This window comes from Nyctibius grandis, chromosome 2 (assembly GCF_013368605.1).
Source record: "Nyctibius grandis isolate bNycGra1 chromosome 2, bNycGra1.pri, whole genome shotgun sequence".
Taxonomy (NCBI): Eukaryota; Metazoa; Chordata; class Aves; order Nyctibiiformes; family Nyctibiidae; genus Nyctibius; species Nyctibius grandis.
In genome coordinates this window covers 47,710,680-47,736,773 of record NC_090659.1, presented here as the reverse complement: position 1 = coordinate 47,736,773, position 26,094 = coordinate 47,710,680, and the positions used below count along the sequence as shown (strand labels likewise).

Genomic DNA, 26,094 nt, shown 5'->3' with positions numbered 1-26,094 from the left:
GTGTCCCACACTCAGTTTTTCTCTTAAATTACCTTGCTGAACATGGTAAACAATAATTTATTATGCTATTGTTATAGCAATGGGTGTTATTAACTGCCACCCTCCACAATGTGCTGTTTCTTACACCGGTGCAGGTCAAAAAAGTGGATGAATCATGGTTTTTGCATTTACACAGAAGCGTCACCTGTGCAAAATAATTTGCTTATCTTTAGACAGTGATCTTGAAAGGTTGGAGAAACAGGGTGACAGGAACTTCATGAAGTTCAGCAAGAAGAAGTGCAAAGTCCTGTACCTGGGGAGGAACAACCCCACACACCAGCATGGGCTTCGGGTTGACCAGCTGGAAAGCAGCTTGATGGGAAGTCAAAGCTAGTAGACGACAAGTTGACCATGAGCCAGCAATGTATCCTTGCAGCAAAGACGACCAGTTGGAATCCTGGGCTGCATTAGGCAGAGATTTGCCAACATGTAGAGATAGGTGATCTGGTGAGGCAGATCTGGAATGCTGGGTCCAGTGCTGGACTCCCCAGTACAAGAGACACACAACCATACTGGAGCGAGTCTAGTGCAGGGCCACAAAGATTATTAAGGGACTGAAGCACCTTTCATGCAAGGAAAGGCTGAGAGAGCTGGGACTGTTAAGCTGGTAGAGGAGAAGGCTCAGGGGGCATCTTATCCATGTGTATAAATACTCAAGTGTGGGAAGTAAAAAAGACAGAATCAGGGTCTGCTCAGCAGTGCCCAGTGACAGGACAAGAGGCAATGGGCACAAACCAAAAAAGATGAAATTCAGTCTGAACACAAGAAAGCACTTTTTACTGTGAGGGTGGTCAAACCCAGGAACAGGTTGCCCAGAGGGGCTGTGGAGTCTCCATCCTTGGAGATACTCAAAATCCAACTGGACATGGTCCTGAGCAACCAGTTGTGAGTGACCCTGCTCTGAGCAAGTGGTTGGACTAGATGGCCTCCAGAGATGCTTTCTAGCCTCAGCCCTTCTGTAATTCTGTGCGGATCCATGATTTCTCTTCTAGTTAAGCAAGGCCATAAGTTTGAAAACAAAAGATTCTTTGCCTTTCTGCAGAAGGAGAAAGAAAGGAAGAGGAACATACACTCTGACTTTCCTCTTTTTTTCAGGTTTTATTATTCTCTAGGAATGACTGTCTAAGTGTCTTTCCTAAAAAAATACCTGGAAGTCTGGAATAACATTTAAATTTTAACAGCTAATGGAAGATGTTTATATTGCACTGGTTATAAATTTTCTGACTCTGTGGTACAGTTAATGGTACTTGCAGTATAAAATCACATAGAGGTTTATATAAGCAAGACTTTTTGTCATCACTTTCAAAAGTATCCTTCCAGTAAGATTGCTCTTCCTTTTCTTAAAAGAGTCATTTAATTTTTCTATGAATTTCCCTGTTGCTGCGTAAGCAGCACTGGAACAAAAGGTTGCGTAAGTTCTCTGTCTTTTAAGTCCTTTGGTTTCTCAACTTCAAAGAGACACATCAAAATATCTTGCAACAGAACAAACACCAACTGGATTTTCTTTCAACATTCAACAGTTATCACATTCTGCCAACTGCCTAGCTGAATACAGGGAAATGCTGCCAAATTCCTCCTTGATGTACAACAAAGCCCGTTAATACTGATGTAGGTTTATGGGTATGTTGCAAAATTTTTTTTCTTTTTTTTTAAAGACACTTTCACATCAAACAAAATGGTGCTGTAAAAGGCTGACATATAACATTTAAGGTAAAATCGTACTGTTGAAACACATCATGCAGTTTTCTGAGCTTTGTCTCTTAAAGCTATGACACCTACATGCTCCCACTTTCTCCCCATTCCCATGAGTTCACTGCTGAGGACAGTCCTCCCACTGAGTCCCATAGTAGCAGGAGCAGCACCTCAGCCAGGACATAAACTTTGAAAACAGTTCTGATTTGATTTATTTCAACCCAAGATGTGAAATAACTTCAGAGTTGTGAGTTTAATCAAAATTGAGAGGAAGTACAGACTCTCTTCTGACTGCCTCTTTTACCTCTTGTTTTTAATCTACACCATATTAGCTGTGCTACCTGTTTTAGTCCATGGGGTGGTAACCTGCTGAGACTTTTCTGATGTGGAGATCTTCTCCAGTATCTGGTGTTCAAATCCTTTGTGTTGTTGATTGTGATCTAACACCTTCTGCAAAATAACATGCAAGAGACATGAGACATTTGCACGCATTGAGATACCATGCGCGATAACGCTGCTCTCAACCATCTGCTAGACCCTTTGTTTACTGCTGCTCTTTGTTCTGAAGTTCAAATATTTTGGAATGGATGGGAGAAAAATTGCACAAGAAGCCCCCTAACTCAGCTTTAGTTTTTTTTAACGAACATCTGCAGAATATGATAGGAAACAAAAACATCTGTTTCCAGTGACTTTGTTGTATTTTGCCTTTCTAGTGACTCATACGCAAACCTGAAGACAGGCTGTTTGTCGCGTTCTCTCCTTTTTTATTATGTAAAAAGCCCTAGTCAAACTCAATATACAAAGGTAAGATACTCAGAGGTGAAGCAGGTATTAGTAGGCCCACAGAAGTAAGCCTGCTTCAGCTTCACAACTTTTGGATGAAGAATCTTTTGGATTGAAATGAAGATTAAGGTCTTGGCTGCCTAATAAGAGAGAAATCCCAAAACACATCCATTTTCTAGTGGTAGCACCATTGCTCATGGCAAGATTTACTGTAAAGTAGAGGCAGACTTTTGTCTGTATCTATTAGTTTCATATGGTCTATGACAATTTCATGCATTAGAAATGTGGTGGTTTGCCTAGCAGACTGGTGTTCCTGGTTCTGCTGTGCTGGTCTGTGTTTTGCTTGGATATCCAAGAGATGCTGGACAACACCTGTGTGACCTGGTAAGTGGCTGGGGTGTCCCACTGCCTCTATGAATGTGTTTACATGGTGGTAGAATCAATATTTGAAAATCCACCCTTTAAGAATTTCATGTGAAAAGCATTATTTACTGTTATTGTCAGCCAAATATAGCTTTGAAGTTCAGGCCTCCTTGTGCACTCATTTTACCAGGGGGAGGGAGTGACCCTCCCCTCACCCTCTCCCTGCTTATCCTTATAGCTCAGCAGTTAGAAGACCCACAGGACATGTAGAAGTCAGACTCTTACTGCTCTTTTTAGTAAGAAGGATCTCCTATACTCATTAAAAACCATGGTACATTTGTGTATGTTGCTCTCACCCTTCTTTTGAAGCTCGGCTCTTTCACAAATTAAAACTCTTGAACCTGGCTGTCTCAGAGGGGTAAGAGGATACATGGCTCTGCATCCCAGAGGCGCAGATGTCCACCAAAAGCAGGGATGATCCTTTTTCCATGGACCTCATCACACTAAAGAGTGGCTGGACAAAACAGAGCTGTTTGTGCTGAGATACAGCAGTGTAGGTAACATGTTCCTCTCCATCTTACTACTGGCGACTTTAAGCTCTTCCCCAGTTAAGAGGTATACTAAGGATGCTTTCTAATGGAGTCATGCCTTGTATGGCTATCTGAGCTTCTGTGCAAGTGACAGGTATTAGGGGTATCTCATCCTTTACCACAGTTGTGCTGAAATGTTTCCTCTTAGATAATGACCTAGCAGTGCAGAGAGAGCTGATGTTAGGATATCGCTCACTCTGTCTCTTGACCTTACAAGACCTATTGCCTGCAATTTATCAACCCATCTTGTTTGCTTATTAAAAAGCTGAAACTGATTATATTCTTCCTTTTAATAACCTTCCAAGAACACAGAGATAGATGCTATTTTTTAATAAAAGTCTTTTGCAGAGCAATATAGAGCAGGAAAACATTTATCAAAAAAATGGTGATCACAGAATCACAGAATCAATCATGTTGGAAGAGACCTCTGGGATCATCGAGTCCAACCATTGCCCTGACACCACCATGTCAACTAGACCATGGCACTAAGTGCCAGGTCCAGTCTTTTCTTAAACACATCCAGAGGTGGTGACTCCACCACCTCCTTGGGCAGCCCATTCCAATGTCTAATGACCCTTTCTGTAAAGAAATTCTTCCTAATGTCCAACTTGAACCTCCCCTGGCGAAGCTTGAAGCTATGTCCTCTTGTCCTATCGCTAGTTGCCCGGGAGAAGAGGCCAACTCCCACTCCACTACAACCTCCCTTCAGGTAGTTGTAGACTGCAATAAGGTCACCTCGGAGCCTCCTCTTCTCCAGGCTAAACAACCCCAGCTCCCTCAGCCGTTCCTCGGAGGTCAGACCCTCCAGACCCTTCACCAGCTTGGTTGCCCTCCTCTGGACTCGCTCCAACACCTCAACATCTTTCTTGAAGTGCGGGGCCCAGAACTGGACACAGTATTCAAGGTGAAGCCTCAGCAGTGCCGAGTACAGAGGGACAATCACTTCCCTAGACCGGCTGGCTACACTATTCCTAATAGAGGCCAGGATGCCATTGGCCTTCTTGGCCACCTGGGCACACTGCTGGCTCATGTTTAGCCGGCTGTCTATCAGCACCCCCAGGTCTCCTTCCGCTGGGCCGCTTTCTAACCACTCCTACCCCAGCCTGATCCTTGGGCATATTGATACAAGGAAAAAGAGAGAGGAAGAAAGCAGAACAGAGCCATGAGAGAATATTTGTTCCTCTCCTGTTCTGTGTAATTATAACATTATATAGCTCAGAAAGGTAAAGATATTCCTTTGACTCCTCTTCTGATAACATTTTCAGCCTGCCTAGATGTATACAGGGAGATTTTTTTTTAATATGGTGCATATTGTTTCTTTCTCACATGTATCCTCTAAGACTAGGAAACCAGAAGCTCCAGCCACAGAGCAGGTAGACATGAATCCTATCACTAACCCCAGGGATTTCAGTATGAGAAAGAAATGGTGATACTAATCCACCTCACAAATCATAAGGGTTACAAAAATCTCCAGGAGAGGATGAGTTATAGTTGCATTTCTTCTCTTATTGCATAATACCTCTCTTTTAGCCACTAGATTAGTCAGTGATAGATGTCTACTTAGATACTCGGTGACAAAAGGTCAATTAGGTCTGTGTTTTCCCACAGAAGATGCTGATTATTTGCCCTTGGTATTTTGACAAGTTTAGACCTGTGTGTTTTTTAAAAAAAAATTATTTTATCTAATTCAGTCTTTCAAGCATTCAGTGAGTGTGACCCTCCATTTTCATCTTTGCAGCTCACGTTGTTTTCAGGAAAAGGGAAAAAAACCCACCTATGTTTTGACTGGCTGAGCTTAATGACTGTAAAAAATGTAAACCACCAAAAAAAATGAGGATCGTTTTGAAAGCTTTTATGACTACACTGTAAGAAACTTCTAGGTTCATTGCAAAAGAAGCAACCATTTTCTGCTCCAAATTGTGCATTTGATAATTGTGCAAAAAATTTCCAAATAAATTGAAAAACACTAATGTAATTAAAAAAATAAACAACAAAAATAAAGGAAAGCAGAAGTTGCAAGGCTGGCTTCAATAAGTCCTGTTACTTGTTTAAAAACAACCATGTGGTTTCCTCCTGTCACTGAAAATCAGACATCAAAAGCAAAGCGAACAGTATAGATGTTCAATCTGTTAGTGTAAATCGGCTCAGCACTGGCATAGCTAGCACATAAATTGCATGAGGAATAAATATACAGTCTGTTTGTTCTGCTGTTGAGAAAATACAGTTCAATTAGTCTGGACTACCATATGATACACAGTTTCTCCCTTTCTGTGGGATATAATTAGGAACAAGATGTAACATCTGAGGGACTCATGCCTTTGAATAACATGACAACTTTTGAATAAATAAGAAGGAAGATGTGAAAGTTACTGTGTACCTTTCTTCTCACTGTGGGGAGTTGAACAGGCCTTTTCCTATCTGGCCATTTAATTTGCTCATTTGTAGCTAGGCTTGCATGGATCACTGCAAGCCTGCTCTGAGAGATGGGCTGCATGGCTGTGTGACTGTCTGGGAAATGGGAAGAGAGGAGAGGAGAGGAGAGGAGAGGAGAGGAGAGGAGAGGAGAGGAGAGGAGAGGAGAGGAGAGGAGAGGAGAGGAGAGTGAACAGAAGAAAAAGTGATGACAAAATGATGGAAAATGGCAGATGAGAGATTAGGGAAACTTCGTGTTACTGTCCTTCCAACTAGACACTGTTTGTGACAGTAGTTGAAGGCAACAAGCCAGCTGGCTATTCTGTTCATGTGGAGCAAAGGCTCTTGAATTTTGCTACAGAGCTGCCCAGCATTCTCCTGAAAAATGAGCATTAGGCCAACAGGCAGATGCATGAGAAAGATTCATTTTTGTAATGCAAATAAAGTGCCTTTAATTTGAACAGCAAGGTAATATGCAGCACTTTGTCAGAGTCTTAGAAGATTAAGAGTTTTTTTGGAGGCAGCTGTCTCTCCTGAATGGCTTGGGACCAAAGTGATGCCCTTGCAAGTCTATAACCTGTGTAAGTTAAAGGTATTATTTCAGTCAATATGTCATAAAGTTGAAACCGATCCTGATATGAAGATGGGGTGGTGATTGGTTATACAGCATAGCTGAAAGGGAACTGTGTTCTTAAACTTATCTTGCTAACATTTCTCTCTGAAGTGCCAGATCCATCCAAACCCTGCTAGATTTGGTGTAGAAAGCATACAACTGTATTTTCATAAAGACATTTTGTTCCACCCTTCAGACACTTTTTATTTAGGTCCAGCTTCTCATACTCTGACTGATCTTCTCATTGATCTTTCACTAAGCATTGGTTCAGCCCGAAACCACAGTGTACTGAGGAGTGCCAGCTCCCAGCTCCTCAAGCCAGGAGCTGGGGCGGAAGGTGCCATGGGCACCAGGCATCCTTCCTGAGGAAGCATTGCCTGGTGTGGCTGAGGGCTACAAGGGTCTGCATCTCATCAGAGATGGGCTACGGCAGGTGCTAGGAGAGCAGAGCTCAGGAACATGCTTGGGTTCCCCCAGAGCTCCCAACACCCATGAGCAATGAGTGTTGCTGATCTGATATGTGTCTTATTGTACCATGTTTTATAGAATCATCATCAGTATTTGGGGTAGAACCTTTCCTGTTGCTTAATCTTGTTCTTCATCATTCTGTAGACATTTTTGTAGAGTTCCCCAAGAATGGAAGTTTTTTTGTGGAAAAAATGTTTTGCTTTGAATTTCAATAATTCCCTATGTTTTATTTTCTTCATAAGGTGACATTTTTAAAATAAATATTTGAGATACGTGGATGTTTTATTTGTTTTATTTCTAGTCTGTTATATACAATGTGAATATGGTTGTATACATACACAAACAGAACCTTTATATCTATAAAATATAATACAAGATATTATAGTTTGTATCAAAAACTTAAATTACTATAACATTTCAGTTCAAGAACGCTGCTTAAACAGCACACTTCAACATGACTTTCTTCTTTTTTTTTTCCCCACAATAAGATTTCAGGAAAATATACTAAGGCATTTTGAATTCAGACAGAAAAGTATTTGCTCAACAGAAAGTGGTTTAATTAAGGTCTCTAGCTAGCTCTGTAGACAACCATATGTATGCATGGTTCAAACATGAAGTAACTAAGCAATACGTTCTGGGCTTTACTTCCCACTTCATTGTTTGAATCATTACTGGAACAGGTTCTTATCTGTTGTAAGTCTCTGTGACTTCTTTGGTTTTCATACAACAATGCCAATTAGTCTCAGATGAGAAGAGCTGAGTTGACCTAGATTCTGCTCATCAAATTATGTGCAGCTTGCATTAGTTTAAAATCCACTGCATTCTTGTGGTGCTATTGAAACTTTGTATGGTTACCTTTATAAAAAATTTCCAGAAGTGTAGCGTGTACAAAAGGCCTCCAAAAACTTGCACACATCTTTTTTAGATAGGAAAAGGCAGAAATATTTTCGGGATTATGGGAAATCCTTTGTTAGTATGTTAATCTTGTTGGCGAACAATCAAATCTGAGGTAATGTCAAGAAAAACTTGGGGAATGTGCCTGAACGATCCTTCCAGTTAAGTTTCCCAGTTATTGGCCAGAAAATTTCTGGATTTTTCCTTGTACAGCAAACTGGGTCACCTAGAAACAGGTTTTGAGACCTAATGATCCATATTACTGTTTATTATTCCCAAGGATATCTGGAGTTGAAGTCTTCTAAGCACTGAATTAAAAATATTTTACTAATCACTGTAATTTTCTGATATGTGCAATTTCCAAGTTACACTATAAATTAGTCAATGGAAGTATGCAATTGGCAAAGCTTAGTCAACTGATAAAGTCATTTAATGGCTGACTGATACCCAGGTAAATAAGTGGAGCTAGTTCAACATATAATCACAGTATCTACTAGACCTTACCCATATCATAGATGCTTTTAGCACTTAAACTTTTTCACAAAATTTCCTTTCAAATAGCACGTAACCTAAGTGATACAGGGAAACTCAGAATAGTCAAGATTCTTTTTCTGAGGTTTAATTGCATACTGTATTGCATTTTAAACTTAAAATTAAACGTATTTTTAAAGATAATATGTTTAGAAAACTTTAGAATGTAGCTTGAGAATAAGAAGCTGGCATATGCAACATGAATAAAAAGTCCTAATTTCGGTCTACAGCTGCTGATTGCACTAAAAACCGGTTTGAAATAAATGCAACTCAGTTAAATATAAATATTGTTCAAAATGAACCTCAGCTTTCTAGAAGAAGTTGCTTAGTCCTACAGAGACTATAAGATACTCAGGACCTGACCTCAGAAGAGGGTCATGAATCCCCACTGTTCTGGAGGAAGCTGCCTACACAGCACTACTTGCAGGATAAAATATGGCTAAATACTGTACATCCTCACTCTTCTGTTCTTAGACATGGGGCTTATTCTTTCTCTTTATAAATCCTTTGATGCATGCCATGCAGCACGAAGTTTCACAATGGGAAAAGCAGCTTACAAAAGCAAGAACTTCTAGTCTAAGGCTTGCAAAGCAGTATGCCATCCCTGTGAAAATTAGCAGTATACGTTCTGGTCTTTGTCTCACAAAGACCATTAGCAGAAAAATCCCTTTACTTTCTCTCTTCATTTGGCAAGAATAACAGTAGTTTGCACCGCTCTATCTACTCCACAAGTACAAGGACTGACAGCTCTGCAAACACGTATTATGGAGGAGCTCTTTTTCTCTCCTGTCCATAGCAGGAAAATGGAGCTCAGTTTAGTCTTAGAGATAAACCCCAATTAGAACAACAAATCCTAACTCTATAAATTATCAGGCATTTATTTCAAACACTGAGCCTGCCCAAGTGATCATAAGTGCTGGGAAAGAACAGACCTGAAGCCAGGTAACACAGCCTACTCTCTTTCCTGATGTGAGTCTACTCACGACAAACTTTTCTGTTCAGCAACTCCCCTAAACTCATCATGATCTTTTATGTAATTCCCTAACACCTCGTGCATGATGCAAATTTTATAACATCACATACATGTCATCATTCATTAAAATCTGGAAGCCAGCAAAAGAAGCTATAGTGTTGGATGTTGGCATTTGGCAGGCAGTCTGAGCTACTTTGGGGTCATTATTTTCATCTGCTCTTGAAGAACTGAAGATTTTTTCTTGAGGCCCCTGTTTGTCACTGTTCTTCTTGTCTTCTTGCTGGCTTTCTGCCTCAATGATGCACTCTGTCTCTTCATATTCTAGCTTGGTTTGTACCGTTGCATGATCAGTTTTGTCTATCCATTCCTAAGAAAATGAAAATGTTGATGTTGGCAGGGACTGAGATAACAATCAAAAGAAACCTGGCTGTACGGACACAGATTTTCCTTTAGTAATGCCATCTTTTTCAGGATAAGCCACAATGGAGAAGATGAAAAGGAAGAAAAATAGGCAAGTGGGATGGAAGAAAGGCAGGATGGCAGTAAAGCAGGCAGGATTCCACAAATGCATACAAACTCCTACTTATTATGGAGACCACATTAAATACAGCTTCGTATTTAATCAGGGCCTTTAGATAACCTTGGATGTGTAAATTACCTGGTGTTCCCTACTTGACAGACTCACACATTCTTTTACTCAAGCACTGACTTAATCTAAATTGAGACTGAGTTTACATGGAGATTTACCCAACACAGCATTTCTGTATTAAAGCTTCAACATTAATTTGCATTCATATCTTTCTTCAGTTTCAGTTTAAAGCTATCTTATATATAGAAAGTTTTCAGTTTGTCACTGAAACATTATTACTGCTCTTTGATACTGTCATTGAGTTTGAAAATGTAAATATTTGACCCGTCTCCACTCAGAGGAAACTTAGTAATAATTAACATAAAGACAGCCCAATTAATACAGAAAAGTACATCACATACGTGATGTCATGAACTCAAGAAGAGGTAAGAAAACAAAAGCAAAAACTGTGATCTATTCATTTGACAGCCATTTCATGTCTAAAGGTTTAGCGACCCTACACCTCTGTGGCGAAGAGAGGATGCTTCTACTGTGACTGATGCCTCCAAAGGCATGAGTGCCATCACTGGCTCAGGACTAAGTCTCACAGTACTTCACAGACATAAAGGGCAAGATCAGGTTGAAGTAAGCTCCCTGAGCTATAGTGTGCAGGAATGGATGCAAACACCACAATGGCATCTTGCTGGATACTGTGCCTCTGGACATACTTAAATTCTTCTCCAGCAATTTCTCTGTCTCTTTCTATAGCACGTGTCTTTTCACAGTGCGAAAGTAGCACTACACTGATCGTATGAGCTCTGGTATTTGCTCTGTGGATCCTCTTGGTGATGTTGCAACGAGGGGAAGGACTTTTCTCTTGGGTCAGAGAGCGCTTGTGGTAATGTCTGTGCAGAGCAAGTATCAGTAGCTACTTTCAGATTATTCTCAACACTGTAGAGTTCACAGCCTTACTAGGAAGGGAATGTTTACCTGGAAGTTTCCATTATGATCATTGAAGAGATCAGTAAATATGTATTTTGGATCCGGTATAGCAGGCATGACTGATTTTTGAAGCCTGCAAAGAGGAAAGAAAAATACAAAATGATTTTTTGTTACAGTGTAGTCATTCATATAAAAATCTACTTCAGCACAATTCTGTAGCCACAAATATATTCTACATGACAGTACTCTAAGCTTGTTTTCTTTTAAATGTGTTCTAAAGTCAAAAAGCAGTTATAAGAGTATGATAACACCATCAGGCTAAGAGTGATTTTTCTGCTGGATTTTCAGCCAACCCCATCCTACTAAAATCTGGACTCTATACAAACTTCCAGCTAGTCAGCAATGGCCATTCTGCTCTATGGAGCAGTCTGAGTTTTACAGTCCCCTAGACAGGGAAGATGGTGCAGCAAGCAGCTGTACTGGCTGACTTAGTGAACACAAATGCAAACTTGAAACAAAGAAGTATAGGAGAAAACTCAATTTATGATCTAAAAAGATTATCAGTGTCCCCTATACTTTCAGCTCATTTTCTGAAATACTGCATTTTTGGCTTTTTTTTTTTTCACACCAAAAAAGCTAAAATTTGGGGCCTTTGCAGATATTTTCTTGGTTGGTTGGTTGTTTTTTTTTTTTTCTTAAATGTAGATTCTAAACATGAATAGAGTCATTCAACTGCAAATCCAAATATTGGTATAGTCTTATTAAAGTTGAATGCACTCAAGCTTACTTCAGCCTACTGCAAAAAGACATTGAGTCTGATGAAAGTTGCACTAAAGAATATAACTTCAGAAGAAATAACCAAAATAATTGGCTTCTCAGGATGTAACTAGATTTCTGAAAAAGAGAAGAAATTAAGTGGAAGAGACAGAATTTTATCCTGAAACATTGTATTTTACCAGAATTGTTCTGGTTTTGTAAATCAAAGGCCTTGGTGTTTGGAAGGCCAGGATGCATTATCCCTCAAATAGTAATTAAGCTACTGACTTCTACATCTTCATGATGACTTCATTTATCAAATAAGAATTTTGAGTGCTGAGAGACTTGATCCTGAATGATAGCTCTATTTTCATGACATGGTTATTTAGTAGTAACCAATAAAATTATATTTACCTCTGCCATTTACACAGAAGAATCAAGAGGATAAGTATCATTAGAAGTACTGCCAACAAACAACTTAAAACAATTACTGTGTTTGACTGAGATTTTATATCATCATCACATGAATCTAGGAATAAACATAAAAAAGTATGTGAAAAAATTATTTTTTACTTTAACAGTAAATATTCTTAATCATGCTAGAACACTGACTTTTCTTTAGAAAAAAAACAGAAAAGATTTTAAGAACAAGTAAGACAAGTTCCATTGTTCAATTGAAACTGAAAAGAAAAGCCATCCTTCCCCAAACCTTGCAACAAAAGAAAATTGTGCTTTTATTTATCTAAATTGACCTGGTACGGGACAAAGGAGTGGGCTTACAGGCAAAGAGTAAAGGCATTATGAACGAATCGTGTGTTTCTTCTCATCTTCATCACATTTCATTGACAGGGGCACAGCAACTTTGTGCTAAGATCTATATTGCATACACCTACTTACAATCACTAACGCTGCAAGTGCAATTTTACATGTAGCCTAAATTTCTTATTTCCCAAGGTAAAACAAACAAACAAACAAACAAACAACATCTCCCCCATCCCAGCAAACAAAAAGACAGCAAACCACAAGTGTTGATACCCAGAAAGTAACTAGTGGCAGGATATCATCTAACACACACGTAAATAAAACGAATGCATTTGTTCACTTTTTGGTATTCTCAGTCTTTTTCCTCCAGCTTTTGTAATGCCACCTCAAAACTCTACCTCCTACTACCGACCTTCTGCTCTCCACATAAATACTATAAAAACTAAAGTGATTATTCATGTGGGAGCAACTGTCCAGCCTGTTCCATCTGCCTGCTTTGCTCAGCTGGCCAGAAAGCCATGAGAAAAGTTGTGATCCCCAAGTAAGGTATTCAGAGTCTGTGAAATCTCTTGAGCACAGCTTTGTTCATGACTCTGATGTTAGGTTTGGAATCAATAATGACTCATTAGAGTCCTGAAGTGAAGTGCTTGCCCCAATGAAGGTGCTGTACCAATGTCACGTCTGATCCCGGGGCACCCAGAGCGATCAAACCATTAGTCTGACTCCTCTGTGCTTTCTGTCCTTGCAGTTACCTGCTGGCAGCCTCTGGTCAAATGTCTCCCTGTGCACCTCTGAGAGGTGAGCACATAACAGCCCTACCTGGAGCATTTGACCAGAGGCTGTCTGGCAAATGCCCTTAAAACACACCTGAGGACATGCTTAAAGGCTCACAATTTGCATGGTGGAGGAGGCTTCACTGGAGGTCAGCACTGTGGCTACTACTAGTGCACAGGCTGCACATACCATGCTCCAGGATTTCATCCCAGCTTTGTGCCTACAGATTTTCTTCAGGTGAGCTAATAGCCCATTGCATTTTCTGCTTAGCTGATACGATATGAATGTGCTGGGACGGTGTACAGTCTTTTTTTACTACAGCAAATCTGGGTTTTGGTTTTGATAACCAGCAGAAATACTGTTTCCATAAAAGATGGTCAATTGCACTCAGTTAAATGTGTCTGTCTGGTGCGAAAGCAGTGCTGATACTGACTTTGCTTCCATGTCATCTCTTTTCCCCCATCCTCCCTGTTTTGATCAATCCAGCACATGAGCATCAGACTGCTATGACGTCTCATCCTGTAGTTCAACTGGATGTACTTTCAAAACAAACTGCCTTCAAAAATGGGGCATCAAGGATTTTCTTAGGGTTCAGGTCTGATGTCTACATATCATATGTGGACAATGCCCCCCCTCACCCCTGCCTCACATTGCTGTCATTGGTGGACCCTAGACACTATTGTAACACAAATAGTAAGGACACTCTTAACTTTGCTGATTATGGCATAAATTGATAGTGTTATGGGCCATCAGGAACAAAGTGGAGAGGAGTTAAACATGGGCAATTAGACATCGACATGAACTTTCTTTGGTAACAGCAGATGGAGCACAACAGTGGAACATTAATTTGCTGCACATTCCCAGCCTCTTTTGCAGTCACCCCTTCCCCATTTGTACTCAGACAATATAGGAATGTAGCACAGCTTTTACCTAATAATGTGCCATTCATCCAAAATGTTTCTGCTTCCCAGTCACTGCTGTAATTAACTACGTTGCAGTAGGGTACTAGCCTCTTCAGTCTGACACGGAAAGAATAGCATTTCCTTGGATCAAAGCCTTGCTCTCCAACACTGCAACACTTAGAAGTTCTGGACTGAGAAGGAAGGCATATCATCGTTAATTCTGGTCTTCAAGACAGTGCTTCAGAATGCTACATTCAGTCATGGTCACATAGGACAAGGGATAGGACAACCCAAAACCTCAGAACTGCATTTTCACTTCTCTGAGTTTCAAGGAATTCTGTTTCTTGACTGACTCTTCACTATTCATAGCCATTCCTCATTGTCTGATATCGAGTTGAAGGTCATAACAGCTAGTACACAGTGCACTATGTTACAGTTGCATATTTACAATATGCAGAGACACTTCGATCCACAAAATATTTACAAGTTATATTTGAGACTGGAAAGGTTTAAGTCAATGAAATAATATTTAGAAATACTTAACAGCTAACTTTAGAATAAATAAAAATTTTGTCATGTCTTTTCTTTCATTCTGTTTCATGTTTTTTCCTCCCTTTTTTCTCTCTTCTTTTAACTCTACTCTGCTTTCTGCTTTTGTCTTCCAATACTCCTCTATTCTGAACGTATGACCTTTCCCTTAGATTGTCCTCAGCTCTTTATGTGGCAACTAGACATAACTCAAAAAGTAAATGATTTCTGGCATGGCAGGGATCCAGGATTCTAAAAATCTAACTGTTTTCTGCTACCAGTTATATTTAAAAATATAGGATGGGAGAACAATTTGAAAACAACTATATTTTACACTCTGCGGAGATGCTACTTCCAGCTCCTTCCAACGTTGATTTAAAATGTCATGTCCAACTCACTTGCCAGTCTTTGTCAAACTTGCTTTTGTATTGAAGCTCAAATCTCAGGCACTTCACAGCTCTCTCTGGTTTATTACAGCTTACAGTAACAGTGTCCTCTTTCCAGACAAAGGTAACATTTTCTGGTCGATTGGGCTTTACTAAGAAGAAGAGAAACAAATTATGCTACAGTATCTTAAAAAGAAGTACTTTACAGTTAAAATTATTGTTATTCCCTCCTTTTCTCCGTGTTTCTCTGAGCAGTAAGTGAAGAAGGTGGACTTTCTTCTTGGAGGATGTACTTTTGTAGCCGACTTCCCTATTAAACATCAGAATGGACCTCGACACCATGACACTGCTCACCATACAAGGTGCCACATTCAAAGGTAGATACTATCTTATGTCAGGAACCTATTGCAAGTACTTAAGGAAGGACTCTACTCTCCTCATACTCCCTGCAATGAAGAGAAAGAAAGAGGCTTCTTAACTAGAAAGAGACTGACAAATTCAGTACCATAAAACCTACAGGACACACTTGTGCAGCTGCTGCAGGCTGAGTGGGATATGGTGGGGCATCTGCAAAAAGCACTGGGTGTCTACTTGTGCACAACTGAATCTGCCCCTCACTGTTTTCTGATGGTCTGAAGAGCATGCGATGGTTTGATCTATGTAGCTGGTTAGTCTTCAGTAGTGGGAAATAGAGGGATGAGAAGAATGCTACCTATTTTCTCAGTCCTTCTAGTTGCCTTTTTGTATTATGAAAATTCTGCCTTCCTAATTTAAAGACTTAAGTCTGATCCTTGATATTTGTGGTTTGTTACCTAACCTTTTTCAAATTCATTTTACTATCAGTGGATGTTTAATAGACAAAATTTGAGGATCAGGCTGCAGCTTTCCATAATTTACCAGATATTGGTATTCTCAAAGTTAGATGCCTTAACAGGTTTTTGGTTAATCTCTATTGCTAAAACACTATTAATAAATGCTAATAATGTATTTGGAATGTGTATATTTTTTCAGATAATTCTGCATTGTATATTTTCTGTGTGATTTTTATCAGAAAAAATCTCTCCACTTTAAATGCTGCAACTATGTGCAATTCCAGAAGATTTTGATAAACTAATCTCACACTAGATGTGAAATATGTATTTGGGGGCAGGAGGGATTTAATAAACACAGGAACATCATCTCTCTACTAGTAGCAGGACTCATCTTTTATTCTGTCAGACTGTACCAGAGCCACTCAACTAATTTCTATTGACATCTGATGATGTTTTTATGACAGCCTCCTTGATAAGAAGTAGTTTCTGCCTTGCATCGCATGGAAGATGGCAAAAGAATGGATGGTTGAAAATACAAGAAAGATCACACAGCCAGCACTAAGACAAGAAACTATCAACTTCTAATCGTTTTCCTGATATGAATATTGAGCAGGCCTGCACTAGACTAAGCACACACATATATTTTAGTATTTTCATTCAGATTTTGAAACTGTGTTTTGGGGCAAATCTGACTGTCCCATGTAATCTCACTTAGCTTCAGCTGCACACAGGCCTTTGTAACTACTGATGACAGCAAGGGATTAAAATCAACATGAAATAACTATAGCTTGGTTTGGGCACACACATTAATAACATTTTGTACATCAATATAACTGATTTCTTCTCAAACTAAGGACAACTAGAGAATCAGTGAAGACACTAGGACTACCAAAGTAGTTGTGATTTTACATACTTACTATAAAAATCAGATTTTAGTCTTTTAGAAAAAAGCTCTTCACTTCCATTGCTGTTCCTGATAGAGATGGCAAGGGTTGGTCCTTCTGTCTTAAAAAAACATCCAGAATTATAATCTTGATCCAATAAATAGGTGGGACATGTCTTCCAAACTTTATGCTTGCCTTCATCAAATCTATAAATGAAATAATATTGGCGAATGGAACACTCTTACCAGTTAACACAAGTTAATTCCTTATTGTTACTGTTCTTTTTATTTCTTTTTCTTTTTTTTTTCTTTTTCAAATGGTCCTAACAAGGGAAGTCTGTGTATGGAATTTCTTGAAGTGGCAAATTTCATAGTGGTGTGAGTGAATTTGTTACCCAAACACCAATGACTTCCAGCCCTGGGTTTTGATGCAGTTTGAAATTATCAAGTTTCCTTCCTGTTGTTGTTGTTGTTTTCTAATAAGAGAATGAATTGCTCACACAGATGTTTTCATGAACCTGTTTCCAAGATTGTACTGCTAAAAGTTCTTTCATATATACCATCCAGGAAGAAAGGGGAAGATCAAGCACTATAACTGTCTTTAATCAAAACATTAAATTTCTCTTAGTAATTAATGACATCAGTTAATAAGGAAAATACACATATATATGTGGAAAAAAACACTTTCAATAGTGTAATTAGCATCTACCACAATGACAGAAGAGGGACAAATCTTTCATATGATGTTGTGATTGACTATACAGTAGGCTTATTGATTTGTACATTTCTGTAGCAGGTTGTGAATATAAACAAGTTTCATGCTGAATGATTAACAAATGTTAAAAGCATTTTCAGGTACAGTTCACAGAAGACTCAAATGGACTTAGATATTTCAGCTTCCCAAAATAAACCCTTTAAGAAGAGAAGAATAGGCACTGTCAATACTCACGTGTAAGAAAATGACACATTCGTGCCAGGAAATAGTTCTCTTGCTGCCCATGTTATTTGCATCTTCTCATTGTTGAAATTGATTATTGTGGTGCTGATGGCATCTTTCCAACCTGCCCAAGACATTGACAGAGAATATGATTTCATCAGTGAGTATGAAAAGCATCCCTTGACATTGGTAGGCAATCAGTATTTAAAAGATATGTATGCAATAGACTCAGATGATCATAAAAGAAGAAGATATAAGAGTATCTAAAATGCAAGGAAACAGAGTAAAATAACCTAGAGAGGTTGAAATTAGAATTTCAAAACAGCAAAATAGAAACATGCACTACAACACCAGAGAGCACCCCATCGTCCCTGGGCCAAAAGGTATAGACTCGTTCACGTGTATGTAATGCAAAGGGCCTATACCTTGAGACCAACTTTTCCCCATAATACCCGCTAATGTTTTCCTGCTAAGGGAAACTGTGAACTAATGCCACATGGAGCCTGTGTGTAAACTGTCAAATGTTTACTGTAAGAAACAAGGGACTAAGACCACAAGTCAAGACTGGGTCAAGACCTATAAGAACCCAGAGCAGACCAGCACAAGTAGGTGTACTGTATATTTGATCTAGGTAGTTCTGGCCAATTCCACCTTACAGACAAACAAGATCATTTAGTGTCCTCTGATTGCACTCAGCTATTATTTCCTCTCCTGATCTTCTTCTTGTTACAGCTTTTGCTAGGGACACAGGTATTTTAATTCTGTGTCCATCAGGATTCTACAATAAGACACTGAAGATAAATCTGACAATGAAAAGTGGAGAAATTAAGAAGGTAGAAGGATTAGAAATCTGTTCTATATCAAGAAGAAGGATGAATTATTTATTTTGCATTCTATAAGATGTGAAATTCTGTTTACTTGAATGAATAAAGAAGAAGAAAATGTATCTTGAATATCAGCAAGAAAGCACTTGAGGGTAAAATTTGCAGACTGCTGTCTCCAGACATGAAGTGTCTACCACTAAAAACTTTTGCTGGAATATTCCTGCCTAGCAGAAGAATAGAGGATTTTAGTTTTGATTGCTGTATACATTTTATGCCACTCTGGATTTCTGAAGGGGTTTAAAGTGGAAAAAATTTAAAACATTTCTTATGAGCTCTTTCTTCTTTTTATGGTTGCTATCTTTTGCTCCATAATCAACACTAAGAATGTGGGTTCAAGTAACCGTTTTGTCTATTTTCATGGCTATATCTCTGTGTCTAGGCATTTCATGACTTCTGTAATTAATAAAAATATTTTTGTGTAGGTGTAATTGTGTTGTAACATGTTCTTTTGTCAAAATCATTCCAGATACAGTTATGACAGAAGTCCAAGAGACATTGGGTAGATGTAGCTGCAGGTCCCTGCTATGTGATTGATGCAGCTCTGGTAAAAAAGATTCTGTTCTTATTCAAGAGAAGGACTTGAAACTAAGCCTTCCAACTCCTAATTAATGCCTGCAGGCTTGTTCTGTATTTTCTCAAACTCAATATCTTGTGTTTTTCTGAAGAACAGAAAAGTCAGTACTATTACATGCTGAAGCAAAAACAGAAATTCAAAACCTCAAAAGCTATCATAAGATGAAATTTATCCAGCCAGTTCTACCTCTGTTACAAAGGACTACCTTGCCCTTGTTGCCTAACTCCTCAAGCCCCCTCAGCAGGTCTAAGAGATGATCTTGTCTTTAACTAAAGCAACTAAGAAACGTGATGGCAAAGCGCTTGACAGTGGATTCTTGGTCTGCAATTATGCTAATGTATTTTAATTTTTGTGGACTGAGTTCTAGCACGGTTGTGCTGTGCAGTATATAGTGTTATGCTTAGTGTAACTGAAATCCATATGATTACTTCAACTTAGATTTTCTATAAAGATAGTTAAAAGTATATTTATTTAATGCATATTTGAGTGTCTAATTACATGTTCTTCATCTTTAAATAAAATTAACATTGTAAAAAAGAATATAACTGTTAGTGAATGGAGAATACTGTACTGTCCTGAGATCATTTGTATGAGTATAGAATGAATACTTTCAATTCCCTTTAGAAGCAACCAAATATGTACTCTCCACTTGTTGATAATTAGTCTGACTGCTCATATTTTCACTTTGAGAAAGAACTGCTAATGTCCGTGCTTCAATTATGAAAATAAAACCAGGAAGAGTACTTGTTTTTTTTAATCACATACTTTCAAGTATAATTAATTTCAAAATTAATTTACAATGCTTTTTTTTTATGTGTACAATAGTTTGACACAATGACAGATGGCAAAATGCTGTTTGTAGGGCATGTTTTTGAATCAATTTATAAGTCAAACATGAATTAAATTCTTCAGTTTAATCTCAGAAGGTGGCTTAACATCTCTGCAGAGAGCTATGCACACACATCTTCCTGAGCTTGACAAAAAGATTTTACATAGGCTATGTGCTAAGCAGAGAGGCATGCAGTCTCACCGGTAGGACATAACAAAGGGAGGGTATCTGAGAGTCCTATCTTGGGCATAGCCAACCAGTCCAGGCTGTTCCAGGACACTTACTAGACGAAGCGTGCCAGCTCAAAACCATCACGTGGTCTTGGGCAACTGGGCAGCCTCACTGGAAAACACAGAAATGTTTTTTCCATTATTTGGAGAGTGGGCTCAACACCCAGCATTGATCCCATTGTTTTCCGGCTCTGAGGTTGCAGCAGTTGGCCCATGATGTGAAAGATCTGCTTGCATTTCTAGTGTTAAGCAGTTGTAAAGCAAAGAGGTACCTTTACTGGCGAAAAGTAGGTGCTTGCAGATGTCAAATGATTGGTAAAGGTTTTGGGGGATCTTGTAGAATTTGCTATGAAAAATGATTCTAATAGCTCTGAGGTGCTCAGTCAATTTCATCACAAGGGCTGTACAGGTAGAGAAAAAAGGAAGGAAGCGGAAAACTGGAGTTTATAACCTAAACAGGCAACACAATTAAAAGAAGAGAAGGAGAGGAAAAGCTTGATTTAAATACCTCCAAGAGGAAAATACTGCAATGCTATGAGTTTTATCCCTCCAAGTTCAGAGTGTAAAATAATATTGTACTGCTTAGTTTTTCTGAATGAATTTTCTCTTATTGGGAAGTATAAATAACTTTTTTCTTTTAAAATTATGTTTATAGGGGAATTGGTGAAATTAACACAGTTCATTAATTGTGAGAGAGAGTACACAGAATGTGCTCATGCAAACTTTTTGTATACACCTGAGAAAAACTATGGTGTCAATATTTAGATTGAATAGGTGATGTGTGGTTGGGAAGCTCCTTGAACCTGTGACTATGTATCCCATAACCCTGACACTGCCAGCAGAGAAATAAAAGTAAAGATTTTGGTAAAGTGGTAACCCATCCTTCCCTCTCCATACAGTCCAACTCTTGAAATGCTTTTTCAGGGTGCCAAATTTTCCCTCAATTCCAATGCAAAAAAAATACACCAGCAACAAAATCCCGAATCCCATAATGTTCCTTTAATGGGGTGTTCGATCTCTTCAAACTTGCAGTGGGTGAGTCGAGGCATGGTTGGCTCTAGAGATGGATAATAAAGAAACCATAGGGACCACGCGAGATTTCCACACATTAAGGAGTGGACACTGAGTAAAACCTGATGGTCTGATCTGACTGGCCTGTTGGAAGGCAACAAAAGTCACCAATTCATTCTGAACCTTGGACAACACTCATTATTCTCTATTTTTCAGTTATATTATGATAACTCTATACTACCTATTAGTGGCTGCAATTCAGAGACACACAGATGGGTTTGGCAATGCATTTTTTTTTTGGATGACAGAGAAGAATATCAGTTTAGCTCCAGTCCTGCAGTGATTTATTGATGGACTTAAATTTGCACACTCTGAGTAGTCCACTTGACTTCAGCAGGATTACTCAGAGTGCATCAACTTAACAACACATATAAATCGTTCTAGGATCAGAACCTTTTTCTGCAAAAACTCTAAATATTATGAATTGAAACTCTGGGATTTTAATATTGAAATATAAACTCCAGTAACTGCAGTTATTTATATACTAAAATGTAGGTAATACGTTATTAAATACTTTTTAACAATAAATAGAACAATTTAATAGAAATGGAACAGAAATTGTAATAGACTATCTGGTGATATATACATATTCTTTCCTGTGCTCTAGTTTTTAAGACCTTCATAAGAAATCAGTCTTAACATAATTAAATAGCTATGTAGGACAGAAAAGGCTTTACCAATTTTTTATTATTAAAGACTGCATTTCTAGAGGTCTAGTCAGGGCGATTTTCTACTGTGCTTTCTAATTTCAAGAGTTTTGTAACCTTTTTGAATGCGGTATGAGTTGTGTTTTGTGTAAATAGTCAGTAAATATTTGCTTGCATCTTTTCAAATCATAGCATGTATATTTGCATAATTCACATTTCAACAGGAAAAGATGCATAGCCTAAGTGAGGTTTTTAAAATTTTGATTAAGTTGACATCAAATCCTCTGAGGATACGTACAAGTTATCTGAAATATGATATTTCTTTCTGATGATATTTCCTTTGCTTTTAACTGAAAAGGTGTTTATTTTCTTTTTTTCTTTTAAAGAACCTATACACCTATACTTCTGGAGGAAGAATCATTCATATCTTTTGTTAAAGGAAAGAGATAGAGAGAAAGAGAATAGAGGGCACCATTTTTCTCCCTTTCTTTATGATTGAATTTTTATGAATCCACCTGTAACACCATGGATCGTTCTCAGCCAGCTCTTCCACAGTAATTGTAATTATTTAAAGCATTCTTCTGCTCATGATCCTAGAGGCACACAATAGACCAAAGTAACACATTTACCATTATTCTTCGTATTATGATAATGGGTGGATGGAAAGGTCAAAAATATTATGAATAGGCAGTCCCTGGGCTAAAGAGGAGTGGCAGCAACCTTCTGTCTGAGGACGGCCTGCTGATCTAGCTACGTATACAGTATGTTGCAGTGCTGTAGGACATATACCAGTGCCCTGGAGCATAAGCTCCAGCAAGACAATTCTCCACGGAGAATTAGCCAAGTCTGTATCTCTGGTAAAACCAGATGGGGACTGGTAGGTCTTTGACCTCACAGACACTGCTGAGCACCTAACTCTTCTCAGGACAGAGAAGCGTGGAAAACACCACTATGGTGTGTGGAGAAAGCACTTTTACAGGGGAAAAAAAAAAAGAAATTTCCTTGAGCAATAAATTATGCAGACACAACCGTGAGCAAGAATATGAGAAAGTACATTCCACCTCCGAGCGACTTTTCAAAGTTTATTACTGAGAAAAAATACTATTAAAGGGGAATATTGTAAAAAGTCTGAATGTCATGGAACAGATCAAAAAAGAGAAAAAGGAGAGTCAGAATGTCAGTCTGCAAAGATAACAGAATGGAACATGTATGTACTGGAACAGTTGCAACCTCATTGAAACATAACTAAGAAAAACCACTTTTGATTTCCTTACACTGGTGAAACCTGATAAGTAACCACATGTTGAACTTCCACATATTGCAGCACACTGTATAGAAACTACTGGAGAGCAAGATCCAGATCTGAGCCTACAGTGTTTAGTTACCCTTAATACTACTGATCCATGAGAACAGTTTCATTTCATTAATAGGAACACATGTAGGTGGAAGTGCAAGTCCTTGCACACAAGACTGCTGAATTGAATGCACAGGACAGAGACTGAATAGAAAACCTCTTTTCAAGAAAAGGAACAAGACAGCAAGAGGGAGATTTTATAGACATTTTGAGGTGAGGCATAATCCTTATGGGATAATCCTTATAGCATAATTCTTATACCCCATCAAACTGAGTGTTTTTTTCCAGAAGATCACCAACCATTGATAGGCATCATGACACTTTGCATCAAATAAGAACCAGAACTGTAATTTTCAAACTTTGTTTCACAAAGTCATGCTGTCAGTACAGCATGGCTATAGGTGATTGCCATCTCAGGACAGGGAAGAGTCATGTCCTCTCACAGGAGAGCCAGTGACTCTCAGGATCAATTAACACTGGAGAATCAGGTGGTGCTGCATTGCTGAAAATGGTACTTACTGTACATACAGCAGAACAGAGAGCTGATTTATAGGTTGATGAGAGCATAACTTTAAAGTATTTCTTTCTCTGTATAACACAAATTGCAGGGAACTTGTGATAAATTATCAAGAGTGAAGATTAGATTATTGGTCTACTTGTTGGGTTTTATGTTTGATTTCTGTAAGAATCCATTTATCTTTTTCAAACTATAAGTAATGGCATTGCAGACAAAAACACATGAAATAGAGTTGTTCTTATATTTAGGTAGCCGTCTTTGTTAATTTTGCTCTTTAATAGTATTTTTACATTGATGCTTTCTCAGGTGCAAGATATTGCTGGATATTTTCCCATTGTGTTCATTCTTCCAGAATACTGAGCACTGAAGTCTTACCTGGAATCAGTTTTATCCATCTTTGTTCAATGTGAAGGCTAGTCTTTTTTGGATGCAATCTACCCTGTTATAACCTGTGCCTTAGACAGTAAGTAGTCCTGCTTAAAGAACAGACATAAGCTTAGCAAATTCTACCTTGATTTTTAATCAGAAAACATTCATAGAAATCTGTTATTATCATAAACATTATTGGGTTTTTTTAAGAATCACCTTTCATGTCTGCTGGATATGAATTTCTGTTTAGTTGATTATCTTCACTAAAAAAGTACTGAATATTGTAACACATGAGGTAAAGTAAGCACAGAAATATTGCTAACTAATATATAAATTTCTTAAATAAATATCTGTGGATTTGAACTTACCCGGAGATTGTGACTGAGAAGCCACCAGGTTACCCAGTGAGAAGATCATTGAACATGCTTGAAAGATGAGCCTCATGGTCAGAATGACACAACAGGCTGTGAAGAGATGAGTAATTGTAATCTCTGGACTTTACTATTTGATCACTCTATACCAGAGACTGAAGGGAACTGGAGGAAATGACTACAGGAAATAAAAAATTGGCATATCTCTAGCTATAAAAAAATAAGAAGTGCATGACTTTGGAACTCACACCTTCTTCATATGATGTTAAAGAAAATAAAATTAATTTCTCACAATATGAGTATGTCTCTTGTCAGCACTTTGCTTTATCTTTTCATAGCTGTATTAATCAGAGGTGACCGTAGCCCTGATCCTAAGGAAGGCCAGGTAGCTGTGCATAGCTGTGGCGACATCATATCGTGGATGAAGACACTGACCTCAAAGTGCCCAGTGACCTGAGGGTAGCAGACGTACAAACAGGCTGCCTCCTCACTTACAAATCAGAATCTGTTCCTGCTAGCAGATATTTATACTGCCACTCCACATGCCTGGTGCACCTCAGCTGGCTTGAGCCACTTCTGTCCCCAGATTAGAGGCAGAAGTTGTGGGCCTTTTTGTGACAGAGAGATCTGAGCTGCTATGGGTAGGGAGGCTATTACACAAGAGGTAGCACTAGAATTAATTTCCTCCTGTGTTACCTGGACACATGTATGCTGTTATAGCTTCCAAATATATCCATATATCTAACATTATATATATATATACACTATACCTATACCTTATATATCCATATGCTTAAAATTATGCATAGAAAGTGGGAAATAGAGCAGTGTTTTGCCTTAGAGGAAACTTATTTTAGAAATAGCAGAACTTAAAATCTTATAATAATCACAGTTATCATGTCTAAAGAGACCTGTTGTCTGTAGGTCTGCAGTAAACTGGGTTTAGACTACATCCACATAGTAGTGCAGCAAGCAGGAGTGGTGAAGCAGTTGGTGCTGAGGACTCAAAGAGCCACGCAGTGTGCACGGGGACAATGGAGAGTGTTCCCTAGACTAGCAGCAGTACAGCCCCATGGGCTGGATGACTGTTAGCAGTCAGAGTCTGCTGGATGCCCTCCTGGAGCATATCTTCTGGGCTAGGCTCACCCAAGAGGAACCCAGTGCTTTACTGTGTGAACAAAAGCATGGGGATGATTGGGAGATTCACTTCACAAGGATGGTCCTAATCTGAACTGACAAGTCAGTGTGGCCCTAGCCTGCCCTTGTCCAGCAAGAGCTCAGGAAGACAGCCTTGAGTGACAAAGTGCTCTCTTCTCTGGGATTGCTGGCTGCTCCTTTCACGTCCTGGTAAAGGTTTACAGTTTATTTTTCTAGATATGTGAAACAGAAAAGCACATCAACTCCCTTCAAATCCAGTCTCTCCCTCCATTAAGCATCACACAAAGTAAGCCGCTCCATGAAATCAACAAGTAAAAATATAAATGGTAGACCTCAGTTCCTGTCTGTGTTTCCTAGCTGGTCTCAAGATTTTTCTGTGCTTGCATCAGAAAAAATACAGGAACCTTCTTCCCATGCAGGGCCATGTGGGGCAGATGAATGACTCAGTCATGCCGCATGCAAAGTGGGCTGGGCACACACAC

General features: G+C 38.8%; 1 protein-coding gene across 1 annotated transcript; it reads right to left on the bottom strand.

Moving 5' to 3' along the window:
- Window positions 1-9,452: 9,452 nt before the first annotated feature.
- CRLF2 (cytokine receptor like factor 2) lies at window positions 9,453-24,527 on the bottom strand. The gene is made up of 8 exons (XM_068395598.1): window positions 24,452-24,527; window positions 17,621-17,732; window positions 16,706-16,878; window positions 14,989-15,128; window positions 14,091-14,253; window positions 12,039-12,153; window positions 10,917-11,001; window positions 9,453-9,725 (listed from the first exon to the last, which is right to left on the bottom strand). Exons 1-8 carry the CDS (start codon window positions 24,525-24,527, stop codon window positions 9,453-9,455), a joined length of 1,137 nt encoding a protein of 378 aa, XP_068251699.1.
- Between the last annotated feature and the right edge of the window lie 1,567 nt (window positions 24,528-26,094).